The 21,502-nt window shown below is 34.9% G+C and overlaps 1 protein-coding gene and 1 long non-coding RNA gene across 2 annotated transcripts; both read right to left on the bottom strand.

The window, feature by feature from the left end:
• Nucleotides 1–10,199: 10,199 nt before the first annotated feature.
• On the bottom strand, nt 10,200–11,259 carry LOC132545828 (uncharacterized). Its single transcript, XR_009554050.1, has 3 exons — nt 11,197–11,259; nt 10,807–10,904; nt 10,200–10,326 (listed from the first exon to the last, which is right to left on the bottom strand). It is a non-coding gene; the product is annotated as an uncharacterized LOC132545828 (long non-coding RNA).
• Nucleotides 11,260–18,709: 7,450 nt separating this feature from the next.
• LOC132545852 (uncharacterized) lies at nt 18,710–20,425 on the bottom strand. The gene is made up of 2 exons (XM_060209523.1): nt 20,411–20,425; nt 18,710–20,122 (listed from the first exon to the last, which is right to left on the bottom strand). The coding sequence occupies exons 1-2, from the start codon at nt 20,423–20,425 to the stop codon at nt 18,710–18,712; spliced, it is 1,428 nt and encodes a 475-aa protein (XP_060065506.1).
• Between the last annotated feature and the right edge of the window lie 1,077 nt (nt 20,426–21,502).

The following is a 21,502-nucleotide window of genomic DNA, read 5'->3' as shown; positions in this document are numbered from 1 at the left end:
ACTTATTTCAATTTCAACAAATTTTATTGCTCAAAAAGATCAAAGAGATAGGGCATCAGGCATTGCCTATTTAAGTCTTCTCCCAGCAACTTCTGGATGGCAACACAAGTGAATCATTAAACACGTACAGACAATACATAACAGATAAGTATACATTATTGTCTCCATTTCCCCACTGGGATACATACAATTACTTTTGTTAAATCATTTAGTGTCAATTATTTATTCTGATGTACATTGCAATAATTTATTGCAACAATTGATTTTTATAATGCTGCTCTGTGTAAAGAACGCCACTTTGTAATACCAAACCAATTGAAACAAAACAGTTTCGCTTCAACAGCAGGAGTTCTAATTAATGATTAGCAGTTATTGTATATCAGACTGAAAATGGTTTGGGGACAGTTTAGAAATGTGTTATTTCAATATTGAACACATTGGATAGCACATTTACATCACTAAGATGACCAAACATCAGTAAAGACGACCGGTAAATTACTACACAGAAACCTTGCTATGTCATCGTACCTATAAAACATCAGAATAGAACAGAGATTGTGGGCCATTTTACATAACCAGGAAAATCATAATTTACCGTTTAAGAATCTTGTAATATGTATCTCTGAGAACATATCTTTATGGACAGATTTAAGATAAAGTTTTCATTAGCTTAATTACTTAGTACTGTGTATTTAGATGAAATAACTTTGACGTTTACCTGGAGGGTTCGGTGTTGTAAACCTGGCTCTCTTTTTAGAACGTGACATTATTCGGAGTTTGGTTTAGGGTCTTATTAACATTTGTTTTTGGTATTTTTTTCATTTTTATTATAGTGATTTATTTACAAATATGCACATTGTTGAAGAACGTAAAAGTGTTTCCGCTGAAAAATATTAAATATTATCGTGTACATCTGTAGATAGCATGTTTCCCTGTATAGTGTCCACAACGCAAAAATGAGACTTTTTAAAAATATTAACTATAACCTGGGAGATGATCTGCTCAATATGCCTTGATAGCGATATTTAGCGATAGTTGAAATCTCAAGATCATCTTAATGACTGAGGGGAGGGGTTTGAGACTAGGAAGGGAAAGGTAACTTTAAATTAGGAGTCTCAAAATAACATCAAATGCCTTTTTAAAAAACTTTTAACCCTTGAAATTTATGACAACATATTTTCCAAGAACTTTGAAATGAACTAGACACACATTCGACGTAAAAAGACAATTTCATGTCATATTATTATTAATCGATGTGTTATGGACTTGGGCGGTCATTAAAAATAAGTATACTATGTCACCACAGTGTCTTTGTCGAGTGATCAAGGTCATAAAAGTCAGATCTGATTGCTTCATTACATTAATTGTAGATCATTGATCACTGTGTTACTGAATTGTCATTATTGTTTGGCTGGGTCGGATGTCATACAATATGTCCAGACTATGACATTTCAGTGAGTTGATACTATAAAAGCGTCCGTCAGTGCGGACCTTGCGTCAGTGGCAGATCCTGGCGTCAGTGGCAGACCCTGGCGTCAGTGGTGGACCTTGCGTCAGTGGTGGATCTTGCGTCAGTGGCAGACCCTGGCGTCAGTGGTGGACCTTGCGTCAGTGGTGGACCTTGCGTCAGTGGCAGACCCTGGCGTCAGTGGTGGACCTTGCGTCAGTGGTGGACCTTGCGTCAGTGGCTGACTCTGGCGTCAGTGGTTGTAGCATTTGATGACTATTTTCAATTAATTCAGGTATAGCGAAAAATCATTATAGAAAAATGTGACTGATCCCTGTTTGGTTTTGTGATCTTAGATGTCAAATGATATAGTGTCTGTCGCATACTTTACTGTTGTTTAACTGTGTATTTTCCATCTCCATTCACAACACACCATAAATGTTTTAAGTAAGATATCAATTATGCACTTACACAGTTTCTGCATTGTAGTATAGAAACAATTTCTCATCTTAAACTATATTTTATGATATCCAATTTGCATGTATAGATTCAGGAGTTAGATATCAGGTTTTTCCTGGAATTCGTCATTTCGCTATTATTATTACACATCATGAATACATATATTTTGTTAACTGTTTATTGATTAATTCCAATCTGCTTTCAATACATCATCAAAGATAGATGGTTTATATGTTGTACGAGCCAATAGAAATCAATGAAACATACTAGGCTGGTAAAATTTACCAATAGGAATGATTGATTTTAAAACAAGATAATATACGTTTTTTTTTGTACTAATACATATGTTTACTTAATGGATTTAAATTTTAAGACTGAAGTCATCACTTAATATGTTGATCTTAATACATTATATTTTATCCTTTGTACATATATTTTCGTTACCATGTTGATACAGATTTTCATATATATTTTATATTAACAGTATAGAATAAAAACATAAAGAGTATCTATATATATATGTGTGTTTAATTGATTTACTTTAATTGAACCTGTTCAAATACTGCTCTCCTTCAATGGACAAGAGGAAGAATAAAATATTTTATCTTCTCTAGTCTACAACAGTACTGGAAAAATTATACTGCAAACACGCGTTCTGCTATAAAGGTCTATAGTCGCATGAGGGGTATATATCAAATAGTAAGTTTGGACGGGAGGGCATCACAGACATCAACGGGCATCAGGTAACTTGTTTGAGACTGTAGGCATTGGAAGATTGTACATGAAGGTTTATGAACCTGCATCAGGGCCATTGCGAAAACCTGAAAGACATTCAGGTGAACCATAGACATTGGTGTTCGATAATGAGTGACAAATTGATGTTCTTGGAGGTACATGTAATCCTGGAAACAAAGTCATCTGTCCGAATCTGTAGCCTCGCCTGTTCTTGGACAACCACTGACAGCAGTACATGTAAAGAGTAAAGAATACTAGTGCCTTCTCAATTATGTCGTGAAATGTGAATGGGATTTTGGATAAAAGACAAATATTTGTAATCCTTTTTGAAAACTTAGTATTATATAGTATGAGTGTTTGATGAATGAAAAAGATAATATTGATTTCTACGTTTCCAACCCACCTCTACTTCATAGATATTTTGGGTAATGTGTTATTTACATTTAAGTCACCATGGAGATGGTACACGGTGTTCTATGTGACCGGATTCTTCTTATTACAATATCTACAATGATTTCTATGATTGTCTGTCATTGGTGACATGAATAGATCTCTAGTTTATTGACGATTTTCGAATTGTAATATTGTTGTCATGTGACTTTGCTTTTGACCGTTTGATTGGTTGGGTGACTTTTTCAAATGTTTGGTCTGCGTGATTCTTTTTTCCTCAAGACGTTGCCTTGGCGACGAGCGCTATCATTACGAATGTTCTTGCTAATTTGAAAGAAATTTTTATTAGAATTTAATTGGTCTTTTACAATAATCTAAGATGTGTGATGATAAATGCTTCAAAATCCTCATTATTTACATTAGAGTTGCTCCCCTTTTAACATTTTCGTTATCCGATGTTAATCCAGACTATTAGTAATTCTCTGTGTGCGTTTCACGAGGATACAACAAGAGTCTAGAATGTTTTAATTTAATTTAAGTTTTCAGAAATAACTTAAGATGGGTTTTGAATGGATGTCTATTACCTTTCGCAATGCGTATTAAAATTAATGGATAAAAAATCATTTATAATTTGACCGCTGACTAGGGTTAATGTAGGGTTTCCCGACAGATGTTAAAAGAAAGTCTATCCTACCTGACTGACATTGAATATTGAGAATTTGAATATTGTTCAGCTCGACATACTATTTTTAACAATCAGAATGTTGAATGATGCACAGCTAGACATACGCTATTCAACATCGTATATTTGGACGAAGAAAAGGAACTGGAGAAGGCGATCAGCAATATCGTGTAGGCTTTATTACCATGAACCCTTATATAAAACATGAAGAACATTGCTGTCATCATATCCATTATTTGAGTCTGTACTTAAATATTTGTACTAACTAAAACTAATGAAGACTGTTAAATTTTCTTAAGATTAATTTGACATTGGGAATGATAATCTGCAAGACCTAACAATCAATAAATTATAAACAAAAACAAAAGTACCTAAAAAAATATTTTTCGAAATTGTGCGTGATAAACTTGTTTTAACATTTACGTACATGTTTTAAATGGTTATGTGTATTTCTTCTTCCATTGCACATATATTACTACTATATTTGATTGAGTATTATTGATGACTTAAACACTTCATATTAGTATTAATTCTGTGTCTCCAAAATCAAAGTATATAATTTTCTTTTTATGTCCTTTTAATTAAGATGTCTAATTAGAAAACGGTACATTATTATCCTATTTTCCGTGTCTTGTAATGATATATTAATAATCTTCTGCTATAAAATAAAATCTCATATAAATACAAAAGGTTTCGAGGATCAATCTTCCACAAGATTACACACAGCAAATCTATGTCATACGACATATATTGCAAATTTAATGAATTCCACTTAATCAATACATATTCTGTTCGACAATGTAGTTTTACTATTATCTTCCTCTGTTATAAAGGACCTTTTGGTCTAGTTAACAATGATAATATATTTATGTTAATGACATGACTAAGATGATTTATTAATATTATACAAAATACTTCAAGAAATATTGGCACTTCATTTATAACACACAATATATTCCTCATATTCCTACAATTCTTTTTATGATAGCACATTAATGACCGAATTTGAATTTGAATTGAGCACGCAAAGATTCTCCAAGGCTCAACAAATAAAAAATCGTTTTGTTTAATCACCTACGAATGGAAGAATAATGTTACGCCCATTATATGCCGTTGGAGCTTAAATCTAAATCGGCTATTGAAGGGTGTAACAGCTTGAATGACCTTAGCTATACAGGAATTTACGCCAGCCATATTAAAAAAAAACCCAAAACACTCGAATGACATAATCTTATGAACAGCAATTCATTTGTTCATGAGGAATATGTTATACGCTTTACAGTCATATATATAAGTCAAGTTAGAAAGCAAATGGAAGTAGGAAAGTATGTTTATGTATGATATTCAAGTAAATACCTTAACTCTAAAGAAATATAGCGTACAAGAAAGGATTAATGTCGTGTTTTGCAACAAATGTTAAACATAATCACAGGAAATATATAGCTGGTGTTAGTACGCATTAGTCAGAATGAATTAAACAATATCTAAAGTAGGTGTGATATGTCTTTGTACCCTCATGAAACGACATGTGGAATTTCTGTACAATAAGGATGTAAAACAATGCTTGTTAAGGAAATAATTCCATGATATAACATATTAGATATTGCAGATCCTTCATGGTGTTGTAGACGAAGCAAAAGAAGTTTACTTTTCAAGAAAAAAAAAATAAATTACCGAAATGTCAACATAATCATAATCCAAACCCCATGTTTCGGGTTTTGCTTGTTTGTTTGTTTTGTCTACATATATATTGTGCTCTCGTTTCATCGATTTATAAGGGTAAAGGTTAAGATGATGTAAATGCATGGCCATTTACTTCCTGTAGAACAACATTACATTCGAACACGTTCTTCAGAGATATTTAAATTTCATTAACTTAAAATATTCCGGTTTCTTGTTATTGTAATTTATTGAGATTTTGTACGATTTTTTTCAGAGACTACAAATGTATATGTATATATATATATGAGTGTAAACGTTAAAAACAAATATTTAAATGAAACGATGTGTTTTCTAATAAACATAAATATTATTGATAAAAAGATAATAAAACAGATTTCTAATGTACTATTTGTTCGCTCGCCACGGATCTCTTGTAGTGTCACCGAGTGTTTAGATAGACTGTATTATTTATCCTAATGGTGTCAACTTCCTAGTGTTACAAGAATTCAGGTTGTCGGACGTCCATCGATAATCCACAAGATGTACAGCACAGGCTCGAACAGTTGTAGATATTATATAGCCTCTACCTGAATATGTTCAGTTCGCAAGTTTCGTATCAGAGAAATTTCTTTTCATTCGTAGTGAAACTTTTCTCTACAGTCAATTAATTTTCATTTAGCGTATTGATTGATTTATTATTTTCTATAAAAGTGATTTGTTCTTATTCGATATTTGCCTGTGTTATGATGTATATAATAGTCGTTATAATAGCTTTTTAAATTACATACACAAATAGCACATAAGTGTCTAATGGGCACTTGTCGTCAGACCTCTATATTCAGATCTCTGTCCTGATCTGAAACCGAAATTGTGACATTGCACCGTGGATGTTGTTAGGGATCCACATCAGCAATAAAATTGAATTAGGGTGTTGGACTTTATCTGCACAATCAGCGTGGAGAATATTCAGCGCGCTAGGAGTTATTGGAGAAGGAAAGGAAAGGAGAAGTACAGAGACTCGTCCAAGCAGCTGAACGTGTCTCCAGTTTCGGCATACTGTGAAATATTTGTACTAAATTTCAAAAATTAGAGTGATGTCCCTTGTCCTTTGTCAACGTACGAGTTTATCGACCGCGGACTTACATTTTCACAATTTCGTGTATATTGCCGAATGGATCCATGTTGTACAAGTTTGAACATTTGTTAATTTCTTAATCATGTTGCACTGATGGTTAAGATATTACTATTGACGTGCTTAATGACGAGAATCATTCGTCAAATGAACATTTTCCATCATATTCAGGCAGAATCCAAGCGCCATTTTGTAGCAACTTTTATGAACAACTCCAGGAATCTATGGGCATTGCTTTGGTTGGTCGACCAATCAGCTTGAACATTGGTGGGAAATAAGGTTAATTATATGCAAAGCTGTCGGCAATGCTTTTTCCTATGGCCAATGAAAATAAATACCGTCTTTTTAATATTCATTGCGATGCCCAATACTGCCGGTGTCGACATAAATTAAGCCCAATTTTTTCTGAGTTATAATCAATTCGGAATGCCTCAAGATTCTACCTTATAATGTAGGGTCACAAGCATACAGAATTCCTCTTGGTTATACAATGTAGCTAACAAAACGAGATGATAAAGTAACAAACTTCGCTCAAATATTTATATATTTTATTTAACAAACATAAAAATACATGTCTGCCTTGACAATGATTAAATGAAATTTACACAGCAATTTATATAAAAAAATTATCACACTTTTTGGTTTCTTGTCACTGCATATATAGTAAATAGGGAATTAACGGAAGTTTAGTATATGTGTAATAGCAATCGTATTGAAATACATATACATGCACATTTGTATACATGGCATGAATCAATCAAATTCATTAATTCAACTGATTCGCAACAGATGAGCTTAACACATGCTCTAGAAGTTATATTGGTACCATGGTTAGAAAAAAACTTATTAATTCAAAATTAATCAATTTGAAAGAAACTTTTGATATTTAAGGTAAATGTTGGAAAGTTTTTTTACAGTAATACAATAAAGAAAACAAATAAATGAAGAACCGACGATCATCCAAAGAATGACTTGTATTTGTATCCAAACTCCTGCAGTTTTTTTTCTAAATAGTCACAACAAATTGAATTGAACATTAAATGTCTCTTATACAATAGAATCTAAATTTTTGATGAATGAAATCAGGCTCTCATATTATAGTTCATTTCAGAATGAATGTACTCATTACTGCAAAACATTCTCTTTGTTAGGGCATTTAGTTTTCCTATGTGCAGAACCACATATGCTACATGTATAGGATTTAACTTTCAGTCTTTTGTGTTTTTCTAGTTCAAAGATTCTGTTTTGCTTTTCCATTATTTGTTTCAATGCTGCATTACCTTTATGGTTTGAACTACGGAAATATTGTTTTGTGACAACATCATTGGCTTTCTCTAAACCCTGCTGGGTAAACTGTGATATTCCTCCATGCATCTCTATGAGCTCTGGGACGTGGTACCTGAGTAAGTGAATGTATGGTGTAATGTCCCTGCACTGGTAACAAACAAAGAACACCAAGCATCAACTTTTTCCACAAGTTCATTCACATCACACCTAGACTTGAGCATGGTGTTAATAACACTGAATTGATTCCAAACCTCCTGAATCTGAGAAGATCTTTCTTCACTCAATCCAAGGTCTTTGATTTGTAACTTGCCTAAGACAATTTCTTTATCTGGACCCTGTAAATCTGTATACTCAAACTCTTTGTTTTTATTGATAAAAAACACAAACTTAACTCCGATATTTTGTAGTACATTTTCAAATTGTGGTATGCATTTCAACTTTGTTTTATCAAGTACACCTGCGCTTAAACTTCTTTGGGATGAAACATTGTCTACAGTTCTTAACTCGGTGATCAGCAATGCCAAAAGCTTATCCATAATTCTCAAAAAAAGATGAAGTATGTCAACAACAACATCACAAAGAGGTATTTCTGGGGATTGACAACTGAAAATGATTGCCGTGGTTTGACCTGTGACCTTTTATGCTGCTTTCCTCGAGATACAAATTGACATGTATATTCTACCCTAGCACCCTTTTCCTTGTCAGTTAAAGACCAACATTTGCTCAAATCACAGCGCTCATTTCTTGAACAATTGCAGTAAATACAAATGTAGTTGGCTTGGATGGAAGACATTCCCAAATGCCATTAAAAGAAATTTATAATCTCCTCCAAGATATATTTTCACATGAAAAGATCTTTCTCCAATATCCAGCTTTAAACCTTGAAGATCTCTGACCTCATTTCTCAGATCTGTCAATGCATGTCTTAGCTCATCATATGCCTCTTTAGTTTTTACTATTGCCGAGGGATAATTTCCTTGAACTGATACACACTTCGAATCATTCATCACAGTAAATGTAAAATTGACAAAGTTCATATGTTTTCCAACACGAGTTCCATCTCCAGATATTTTTATTTTCAGCACATTTTCAGGGGCAAATTCAGGATTGTCTGAAACAATGTCACTGATAACGGCTTCAAGTCTGACCTTCAGAGACTGTTGTACACCTGACCCATCTGGTGTATCTCTTATATCAAACCCAGAGTTTAGATGCGATATATACTGGGAAAGCTTATAACTACGAGGTAGGGAATGGTACAACATGCTTATTTCATGATAAGCATTTCCTGAAATGTTAAAAGAATCAAGAACATATATGAGCATGTTTAGTTCTTCAATCTCATCAACAGATAAAGAGGTAGTGTCATCTTTTACTGATTTGTCAGAATCTACTAGTGTTATGACATTAGGTCTACCGTTGTCCCGCATTACATTCACAGATATGGGTTGGCAATTAAACTCTTTGAGAAATGACAGAGAGGTTTTACACTTTTGGGATTCAAATTTTCTAACTTTACTTTTGTATGATGGTGTACAATCGCTTAATTTTCTCTTCAAACCTACTCTTGGAGTTGATGTTAAATTGCTCTTTTCAGACTCTGACTGCTTTTTCAATTTTTCAATAAGCTTCTCATTTTCTGTGGATAAATATGAAATTGTGTTTTCAAGCTTACTTTTCTCTAACAAAATTTTATCATTCTCAATTGTTTTTTGTTCCAATTTTGCTTGTATTTTATGTCTATCTAACCCAACATTCCAATGGTACATTGCATTTTCCAATTTCTTAATGAACTCTTGGTGCTGCCTTCCACCCTTCTTGTGTTTCTGAATACTTGTGTTCCTTAATCTATCAAGTTCAACTTTCAAAAGATGTCTTTGCTTGTTATTTGCTATAAATGAAATATTCATTTCATCTTCCAACATTTCCTGATATCTTTCCATACATTTTCCTAAAGATTTTCCCCAAAATTTTCCACTTTTCAATACTTTAAAAAGAACTTTCTTTGGAATAAGCATATCTTTTGTATATGGTGAAGGATTTAATCCTTATTGTAACTCCAACTTAAAAGTCTGAACTAAAAAAAAAACCTCTAGAGAATGACTGGTATGTCTATAACTTATCAGCATTTAACAAGTCTGGCCACAAAACTTTGTTTCCAGGGCTCACAACAAAAGCAAAACAGAATGTCATTCCTCTGTTTAAGTAGGTTTCCTCTGCATAATCTGGATACAAAATGTATTCTTTCATCGGCTTTCTTTCATGGACCCAAAACCTCACTGTGTCTGTGATGACATAGAAATTGTCACCTTGCTGATTTATAATCCTGAAGTCCCAACTAACCCCAAGGAACTTTTCCAAAGCATGTCTATTTCTGATGCAGTAAACACGCTTTCCATGGGTCACTTTGTGTAATACTGCCTTTGATATTAACATCCCAACATCCTCTAGACTTTGCTCGTTGATAGGGATCCTTATAACTTTATGGGTGTCTTTCTTTCCACATGAGCACAGCTGGTCTTTAATTTGGATCTGCGAATGGGGAAAAAAGAAATATTTATCTATTTGTGATTCAAAAGAAAAAGTACCATGTACCAAAGGTTATTCAGAATCACCGTGTAAGACTCTCCATAATATTCTCCAAATTTTAAGTATTGTAAAAATCAAATAATAATAAAAAGAAAATTGACAAATTACAGTCCTCCAACGAGCATGAATTTATATGCATATAATGAATTTGTTTAATGTAGGTCAAACATCAAAAGGAGCTCACAGTGACCTACTTCTGACAGATGACGCACGAGCTTGGCAAGGTGAACTCATAACCGAAGACAAGTATGAAGTTCCAGTGACACTTACTATAATATATAGGAGATATAGCCAGGACAAGCCTTTTTATGTAGGTTAAAGGTCAAAACGTGGGTCACAGTAACCTATAATTTGGTATACTTTCAACTCAATTAGACACTTTTATATATTACATTAAAATAGCTTCTCCCTCAGTAGATGTACCTGCAGCTGCTGTAGCAGAAAGCTGTTTATCATACATGTACTTCTGCTCTCCTTAATTGCATCCCGCTCTAACCACTCATCAAATTTGTGGGAGTATCCTACAAAAAGAAGAATTAATATCAGTCACATTTTGTATCTGACCCCTCACATGAGATAGATCAATACCGGGTGCAAGTGTTTATATCAGCAGCAATCATTTAAAACAATCAAAATCAAGTACTATAAGAGAGACTACCACTGGACAATATACAGAAATAATCAAATCCTGATTTATAAATATATTTATATAAATTATTTTTCTGATAACAAATATACACCTGGAAGGACACTTTTACTCTGTTACTAGAGCACTAGTTCAAAATTGTTTCAGATTTATGTCATTATGATTACCTATATAGTGGACTCTACTTCGTTGGTCATTTTGCTGTAATATCGTCACTGGATAGTAGATATCGCTTGACTTTGTCTTTATTCCAGATGTTCCAGATCTTGAACTTGTTGCCTTCTCACCTTTACCAAGTTCACTTAAGGGAAAAAAATGAAATCAGTAACACCTTTATTTTAATCACTTACATGAATACACATGTTAAAACAATAGGAAAGGCGAGGCTAGGTCTAAAGTGCTCTACAAGATGTATTATATATAATTACTGCGACATGGGCGTGGATCCCCATGTCAGATCCCTGGACCCAGGTAAAGGTAGGATTTTCAATATATTTTTAGGGGTGGCCATTGGGGTGGTGGTGTCGGCTTGAGGTAATCTTTCATTGTCAGGACTCAGTAGTCCCACAGAAGAGACGTTCCGCAAACAATACCTATTACGGGAAACCTCTCCCTCAGGCCGGGCAGTATTTCCTGGGGTATGTAACTGGCAGTCACTGCATCAATCGGAATAAAAAGGTAAACTTTCAATCGAATGGTGCTGAATTAACAACCGAGTCTAGTGGGAGGGATAAACTGTTAAATAATAACATCATTGATTACAATAAAAACGAAACTTACATGTAATTACTGACCTGTCGGCCGTCTTTTGTGCAAATTTTAGGATCTCGTCGCAACCCCGCCAGTAACTCCATCTTCTTTTTTCTATTAGGTCACATGATTTAGAACAGGGGCGATAACTCACGCTAAGGACAATTATTTCACGACATGCTATCATGTAGAGGGTTGAAACATTCAGTAAAGGACGAACTCGGCTGACGAATCCAACGGATCGGCAATGCCAACTACCATCAATGACATCCGTAATATGTACGTTCCCTTTTTTTTTTAGAGAGAGAGAGAGAGAGAGAGAGAGAGAGAGAGAGAGAGAGAGAGAGAGAGAGAGAGAGAGAGAGAGAGAGAGAGAGAGAGATGATGACGGTTATTATGGGAACGAAACAGCTTCACAGACAAAAAATAATGAAGGGAACAACGGAAGAGACCAGATGCCAACAAATAAAGGGTGTGGCTGTTGTTGAGAGTGACCTGGAGGATAGGAGTGTCGGAAGACAGCTGGTGGAGTTTTTGTATCTAAAGACGAAAACTACAAGGGCATCGGGCGATATCTCTGCTCAATGTGGACGGGAAAATATACTTCTCGGTGCTGGAAGGCATTTAGTAACATTCATGACGTTTAAACAGTATGTGGACATGTAAGTTCAAAAAGGATGAGTCCCAAACTTTTCTGTATGCATTGAACATACTAGCATCATCAGCAAACTCATAGGATAAGAAGGGTGAACAGAGAAGATCTGACTGTCATCTGGTTTTACCTAGCAAATGCGCATGGGATAAATCCCCACAAACTGATAGAGAAGGCATTGAAGCATAACAGTATACCAGGCTTTATACAGAGAATAATCAGCAACCACTCCAGTGGCGTACAATTAAGATTCTATTTTTGATATTTCGCGACTTCCTTGCAGAAATTATAGAAGTGAACCGTGGCAGGCTGCACTATATCAGTCACCTTCTTCGCAATGGGGATGAACATGCTGATAAAGGCAGGATAAAGGGAGACTAGAGGCCCAAAGACGAATACCAACATCAGACAACCACTCTGCACAGGTTTTATGGACGATCTGACCACACGACAGGAACCCATGTCCAAGCTCGATGGGTCCTGAATGCTTTGGAGGAGAGAGGAACATGGGCAAGGATGCGTTTCAAACAGCAGAAGTCAAGATATCTTATCGCCAGGAAGAGAAAAATAACCAAACAGTCTAGCTGACAGCACAACGAGAAACTATACCATTGATAGTTGGCAACCCTATCAAATGTCTGGGAAAGTGATATGATGCGAGTTTTCGCGACACCAACAGCATCAGGCGACTAGAACAGCAAACGGTTGAGGGAATGAGCAAAATCGACAAGACGGGTCTATGTGGCAACTTCGAGGCCTGGATATTTCAGCATGGTCTGCGTTCCCGTATGACGTTGAGCGCTATATGAAATGGAGATCACAACAGTAGAAGGCTTAGAAAGAATTATCAACAGATATTTGTGGCCATGGCTTGGAGTTCCATCATCTTTTCAAGCGTTGTTTTCTACAACAGGACGTCGAAACTAAAGTTACCAATTAATTCTGTGGTGGAGAAATACAAGGTAGGAAAGGCCATACTTGTCATGACGCTGAAACACCAAATGGGTGAATAAGTCTGGCAGGCAGGCGTTCTGGGAAAAAGTGGTCAGTAAGTAAGGCTGTAGAGGACGCAGAATGCAGACTCAGTCACAAAGACAGTGGAAACAATTTGTAGTGGAATACGGGGTCTGAGAACAACACACAGACAACTGTGGAAATCAGTCAACTATAGAGAGAAAAAACGAGAACTGGTGCACAGTGAGATCAGAGTTCAAGGAGTGGAGGAAAGGAGTGAAGATGAGCTGCGAGGGCACGTGGACAAGTTGGGACACAGAGCAGAGGCTACTAACTTGGAAGGACATCTGGCGATATCCATAGTTTCAGTTTTTTTGATTTCAGAATATTTTATTGTCTTGGTGGCATTGACAATAGGAATTGGGCAACAGGCAGGGCCTATGAAAGCCCTCTCCTTACAGTGCATAAACAAGTATACAGACACATCAATCAAAATTAAAGATAACAGATAATAATAATATTAGGAATAATAATGTAGAAGATAGATTCAAATGGATGATTATATAACAGAAATGCAAAATTGGCATCACCATCATTTGTATTATTGAGTTCCAGAGCAGTAACATAAACTAAAAAGTACAATTAGGTATCACAAGATATTACAAGACTGGGTCAAAATATGTCCATTTGTGGTGGGACAGGCTGCAGGTTCAAACAGTCCATTTGCACACAATCCTGAGCTGAGTCCCTAAAATGGACAGGCGTACCCACACTTGAGACATCAAATACAAATGAAAGATAGAAAAGATAGAAGTATAGAATGAGATGTACATTTGCTAAAACAGGCGACCAGTGTCAGTTATGAATCTCTGAACTATATCAAGAATAGATTTATTCATGTTTGCATCAAGTATAGGAGAACCTTTAAGAAATGTATCAATTGTAGGAGGTATAGAATCACTAAGGTCAGAAAGGGAATTAAAGAGGAGTTGTCTCTGGTTAGTAAAGAAGGGACAGTGGAAAAAGAAATGAGTACAATCTTCAACTGGGTGGCCACAGTTACAGGCAGGGTTATCTTTAAGGTGGGAATTGAATAAATCAAAATTCAGATTACTTGCAGAGTTTCTTAGTTGACATAAAATTATGTTAGCTTTTCTTTGTCCTTTATATTTGAAAGTATCATTACAGTGGAAAGGAGGAATGGTAGCTTGCTGTGATAAAAAAAGTTTTTTTTATCGCATAAATAGAAGTTAATGAGGGATACAGACAAGATGGGCCATTCCATTCATTCATGAGTTTTGGAAAGAAGCTAGTGCTATATTGACAAGTTCTTGTAGTTTCAATTGCATTCAGTATATGATGACTTACCATCACTAGTCAATCTTCACAGATGTGGACTGGTACCAGATCCGACTTGTGCTCTGTGTGACAAAAGAGGGACGTTGGACCATGACAAACTGTCAGGGCCGTTACACATGGAGACATAACGAAGTACATAATGTGAATTTACAGATACCTTGGAAAAGGAAAGGAAAGCCAAACGGAAAGTAGGCAAACAGAAGGGTTTTACCATCAGCCTTGTATAGGAAGGATATAGTACCCCTGTTCCGGGAACTAAAAGGACTATTGGAAATGACAGACAAGTGGAAAATGTAAGTGAATCTGATTGGGAGATCGTCTGCAGTAGACAGTGTCAAGATAACTATCAGACCAAATATTGTACTGTTTAAAGAGAGGAAGAAATTGATACTGGTGTGGCTGACTGTGCTTGGGAGTAGAGATGTCGGCAATGAGAGGAAAAGTGCCAAGTACGAGGACCTGTTGAAAGAGTGTCCGGAGCAGGGATGGCAGACATGGAACTTCCCTGTAGAAGTTGAGAAGAGGGATATCACTGTACAATCAGTATGGAGAATGTTTAGCCCACTAGGAGTTATGGGGAAGGAAAGAAAAGTAGTAGTAAAAAGGCTCGACCAAGCAGCTGAACGTGCCTCCAGTTGGGTGTGGATGAAGAAGGATAGTGCCAGGAAGCCGTGTTTGAGCACAATGACTGATATGTTCACCCACCATCCACAGTGCTCCGAATTAGGGGTTGAAACATTCAGTGAAGGACGGACTCGGTTGACGACTCCAACGGACCGGCAGTGCCATCTACCATCAATAGCTTATGTACTAGGTAAGTTTAATATTGACCCAATGTGTGCATAACCTGTTTTCACGTGATAGTACAGACGCTACATTTATCACCTGACATGTTTATTTAACGTCACTATTTTTTTTTTCAATATTCATTTGACGACGTTATCAATTTGTTTATCTTTAATAACTACTGGCATGGTTACTTCTGTAATAACATGCAGCAAGTTGATCTTAAGAATGTCTTCTTTGACACACTAAATGTAGGATTGTGATTAGGATTACTTATGATATGAATAGAATGACTTATTGACAACAAAAAAATAATAATCAAAACTCAAATTCAATAAAACTAAGTAAAGATATAGTACACATGCTTACGTAATTTACAATGGGGTTTCACAAAAACTTACAGTATTAGTTATTGTATTTGGTGTGGACCTACACCACTTGGAATGGAAGGATTCTTACACCTCTTGGAAGAATACTTATGATTAAGTCCCTCCTCATATCTCAATTCAAAAATGTTTTCATGTCCTTGCCAAATCCGGACGGATCTTTTATAAAAAAAATTCTAAATACAGAACTTTAAATTTTTTTATGGAATGGTAAGTCAGATGAAATAATAAGAGATATCATCAAGACCTAGATACGTACACTATATACAACAGATGGAAAATGTCACGTATTCTTTAACAGATATGTAAATAAGGATATTTTAGAAAAAAAAACTGTGGTAATGACTATATGAAAAACTGTCCACAAAACTGTAAAATTTCATTTTGGAAAGACGTTTTAAAAGTAGGTTAGACAAAAAAAAAAACTGCAAAAAATATCAGGTGTTTCTGAACAGTAAGCGTCTTCCGCGAAGACGACGCCCGCCATGTAAACCGTGGTCAATTTAAAAAAGAACAAGGGATACAACAACGGAAACAACAAACAAACTATCATGCTTGTAATGCAGCAAAAAGGTGACGGTTTGTATATTGGTTTGTAAACAGGACAAAATCTAATGACAAAATTATCAAAGTTATACATCCAACGTTGAAAACATTAGGTTGCTTTTTATTTAAGACCATTATCTAATGCCATAAATGTCATTGCCGTTACATTTAGAAAAACATACGAAAAAATAGAAAAAAAAACACACAATTACATAAGAAATGAACACCCTTGAGGATCACGTGGTATCATTTTTGATTTCTGATAAGGGTAAATGCCAGTCATCTTTCTGACTCATTGCTAATTCCTGTGACATCTTCGACCTCTCTGTCGTTCTTAATTTAGTGATTTTTGCTTGTTTTTACCATACATGTTGCTCCGTCGTATCTATTCATGGATCATAAAATGTTATGAAGAAAAAATCTTATTTGTAAAATTCTCTGTTGTTTTCATGTGTGTTTACCATGTGGGTGACATCATATTTTACTTCTGTATCATGTGGACAGATAAACCACGATCTTTGAGGAAGAATCATAGGCGGCTCTATCGCGTGTTGAACGACAAACATCTGACCCTGAATGTAAATATTTTTTTCTGTTTGCATAACACAGAGAAGATAATCATTTTCACTCCATATTCTCCCTTTGTCTTTTAATTATGAATAGTTATAAATGCAATACACATGGTGCATTTACAATGACGATACAATGTTAATTCATAGGTGATCTTAACATGATCGATAACGTTTTCCATGTAAAGGCACTCTTTGAGTTGTTCTCCCTCGGTATGTTAATAAGATTTTTCTTACCGAAACTTTAAAAAGAAACGCATCTGCGAAGTAAGCGAATACATACAATGATGTATAAACGGATGTGTTTATCTTGGATGTTAACTTAGTTTATAATCGGTTTACATAATGCACAGGTAATCAGTTATCTTCTTCCAAATTGCAGACATAAATTCGCAGGAGGATGACGTTGGGGGTAACTCTTTCATTGGCGTTGATGTTGATATGTCTAGATTGGTAAAACAATACAGCTATTTTTTATTTTGTTTTAAAGCTGTGTAACATTGAAGCATCTATAGTCCATGTAACATATACAATATAGGTTTGATATATTTTGTAAGTGTTGTATTGTGTTAACTTCAAAAACCAAAGTTCATGGGTCATAAAGGAAATTTATTGCGTAAGCACGTGCTTTCGTTGATGAATTTTACGCAACAAATAGTTATTTTGATTTTTATTTGAAATTGATGCATTTGAAAACGTATCCGTTGAACAGGAGTTTAATGAAATCAAGGAAAATAAATTCCTCGCGAGAATGAATTATCATACGAAAACAACAAGGTTGAAATTGGTGTAAAACATGTAGTGGTTTATTAACAAAATCATTAAAACACCATTCCAAACAATACAAAATATATGATTTTGAAATGAGTTGAATATTAGTTATAACAATAAATTGAATTATAAAAACTTTATTAAATTCCTTAGTTAATTTTGGAATGTATTTCAATGGCTTAACACTGTTGGCAATGAATGATATTACGATAATTACAATATCAAATATTATCATGATCAATTTCGGTGGTGTGATTATGATAACGTAAAATAGAGAGAATTATTCTTTGCGTAAAAAAAATATGACCAAAATATACACCTTAAGTTAGAGGACGTTCCACACAATCATCCTTGTAAACTGTAACTGACAATTGTTAAAAATATCACCAGAGGAAGATATTCATCTGAATTAATAAATGTGTCATAGTAACTCGGTGCTTTTGAATTAAAGGATTATTGCTAATAACCCTAACTGAAATATTTTCATGTCTCCGTAATTGTTTCAACATGGTTTCGACATAATACATACACAGGAAATATCTTTACACGAAATGTATATGTGTATTTGAAAGATAAAATATGACAGATCATGGGAAAAATTTTTATTGAATAGGACGTCAAATCGGAGGTGAGATTAGACTATAACCAAATGAAGTCTTGCACAATAATCCTAGAACCAGGTAGAAAACAAACAAACCATGACGCTTGAATTACAGCTAATATTCTAAAGATATCATAACCCAACACCAAACGACACAAAACAAGATGTAATTATGATGTTTATTGTCAGTCTCAATTAATTTTATAGTTTTGACTATTTCAATAATTCAATAATGAAATCAAAAACAATAAGATAGTGTCTTTCATATTACACGGACATATACACGCATCCAAAGACAATTAAGTTTCAATGACTTGACGCTGCAGGGTTAACGTTGTCACACAGATAGGAATTGGGACAAGTATGCAGTGTTTTATCAAAGTAGTCTTGAATGGTGCTGTCGATAGTCAAACAGTTGCCAAGGATACTAAGATGCTGATTCCTGTTGCTAGTTATGTCATGACTTCCCCAACTGTACAGCCACTGCAGAGAGCAAGTGCATTCAATATCATTGCCAGTCAAATCAATAGTGATATTCATAGAACGCAGAGGAAGATACTTTATGGCACAGGGTACAATCTTCAGGTGAGTGTTACGGAATTCCACCCTGGATAGCTGTTGCGACATCTTGAAAGCATTGTCAGAAACATATTCTAAAGGATTGTCATTCAAGTTGAGAACCTGTAGATTCGTCAGCTTTTCCAGATCTTGTCGTTGTATGCTGTGTATTCCATTTAAGGACAGATCAATCTCCTTCAATGTTGTCATATCCTGAAGTGCTCCAGGTATTCGCGATATGTTCGAATTGTGTAGACTCAGACTTGTAACACGTTTGATGGAATTGGCCGACTGGTCGCTGACAAATTTCAACAAATTTTCACCCATTTCTAGTTTAGTAAGGTTATCAAACTTTCCTAAGATCTTGGGAAAGGTAGTAATATTGTCATCTTTCAGGGTTACCAGTCCAATATGCTTTAGTATACCGTGAACCAGCGGCACGTTCATTCCAAAGTCCCCTACTTCTTGATTGTGATCGAAACGAAGCTCGGTCATGTAGTCCAGCCTGGCGAAAGCAAGGGGTACAGATTTCAAGTTCGTGTGTGACATCGATAATTTCCTAAGTGTTTTTTCAAAACCATAAAAAGCTTCAATAGGCATTAATGAAAACCCTCCACCCGTCACATTGAGTTCCTCCAGACGAGGAAAGTATTTCAACTCAATAGGCCATTTGGAGTCGAACTCATCACTTCCAAACGAAAACCGAAGTAAAGTGTTTCCAATTTCCTTCATTTTTGTTGTTTGATCATGGAAGTTTTCAAGAGGATTTCCAGACACGCTCAAACCTCTGATGTTTTCAACATTGATGACGGCTTCGGGAATCTCCGTCAGTCTGTTGTTACTCAGATCTAGGTCTTCAACAGTAAGACCTTTAAATGTGTTGAAATGAAACTCACTATCAGTTAAATCATTGTTTGCTAGAGATAGCCTCGTCAAAGTAAGGTGTTCGAAAGTGTTATTTGGGAGTTGTAGATTTGGACTGTTATATATGCTGAGTGAGTTCATTGCAACAGGATTGATGAGAGAGGCTAGCACTACGATGCCCTGGCAGAGGATATCATTGTCTATACAGGAACAGTTGTGACTGGAGAATTCTGTAGGGAGACAATGAACGGACTGCTGATGGGAACGGCCGATTAGGGAAAGACCCACAATACAAGCCTGTACCAGATAGTAAAATAAATTCATTCAGCATTTTGAAGGTAATAATTCAAATGAACATATCAATATAAAAGCATTGACATTCATTATATATGAATAATATGAAAAGGTAACAAAAGAAAAAAAAAAGATTGAAAACGATCTGATATTAGTAGACAAAACTAAGCATTCGTATCTTAATATCTAACCACACTTTTTCATTCGTAGACTCAAAATTACATGAAATTTGTAAGATTCGTGCCATAAAAAATGACATCATCAGCATTATTTATAAAAAGACGTACTTACCCACAGAACATACATACTGAAGTTCTAATTTGGTGAGACCCAAGTGGAATCTGTATAGAAATTCAAAAGAAGTAAAAAGCATGTTTAAGAGGATAATCACTCACGTTTGTTTTAGTGTTATCAATATAACGAACTGAATTTCACCATATCGTAAAGGAAATGAAAATACCGGCACATTTTAATGCAAACTCAAATTATATGGCACCAGGGCAAAGCATGAATAAAAGAAAGACTTGCATGGACATCCTTGGAAAAATACAAACAACCGGGAAGTGTTCGCTCCCGTTAATTTTCGTCCTTTTCGTCCGCGAACAGGGAAAACAAATTAAAGATAGGTCGAAATTTTTTTATAGAATCCTGAGACAGCGCAATGAACATGAGGGGAATTCGTGTGTAATTGTACAAGGGCGAAACTATGTAGATATATAACTATAAAAATTATTTGTGTAGAATCTCGTAGGCTGTTCAATTATTTTTCCAATAGACATCGACATTTAAATTTCCAAATTTATTTCAATCCTAATCAAACATTTCTTAGGCTTATGAGTTCAAATATGGCATAGTTAGAACCCTAATTCTTCACTCCATTATCTAATATGCTACCTTTGTCTTGTCTGTTTATAAACAACTAACGAACTTATTTTATTTAATAATTGCTTCATATACATTTGAAGGGAAGCAGCCGCGGTTTTCAAAAAAAAAAAGAAGTTATGAACAGTCTAAAATATTTTATACAACAACTGTAGCGTTCATAAAAGTTTCGTTTCGCTAGTTTTATATAATAAAACTGAGGTATTGATAAAAAATTTCGTTTCGTAAGTTTTATAAAATAAAACTGCAGTATTGATAAAAGTTTTCGTTTCGTAAGTTTTATAAAATAAAACTGCAGTATTGATAAAAGCTTTCGTTTCGTAAATTTTATAAAATAAAACTGCAGTATTGATAGAAGGTTTGTTTCGTTACTTTGATATAATAAAATTGCAGTATTGATTAATGTTTATTTCGTTAGTTTTATAAAATAAAACTGCGGTATTGATAAAAGGTTTCGTTTCGTAAATTCTATAAAATAAAACGGCACTATTGAGAAATTTC

Source organism: Ylistrum balloti, unplaced genomic scaffold, assembly GCF_031769215.1.
Source record: "Ylistrum balloti isolate Yb309-2 unplaced genomic scaffold, AGI_CSIRO_Ybal_v1 Utg369858, whole genome shotgun sequence".
NCBI lineage: Eukaryota > Metazoa > Mollusca > Bivalvia > Pectinida > Pectinidae > Ylistrum > Ylistrum balloti.
Note: the sequence above shows the minus strand (reverse complement) of the source record. Positions and strands in the feature narration are given on the sequence as shown.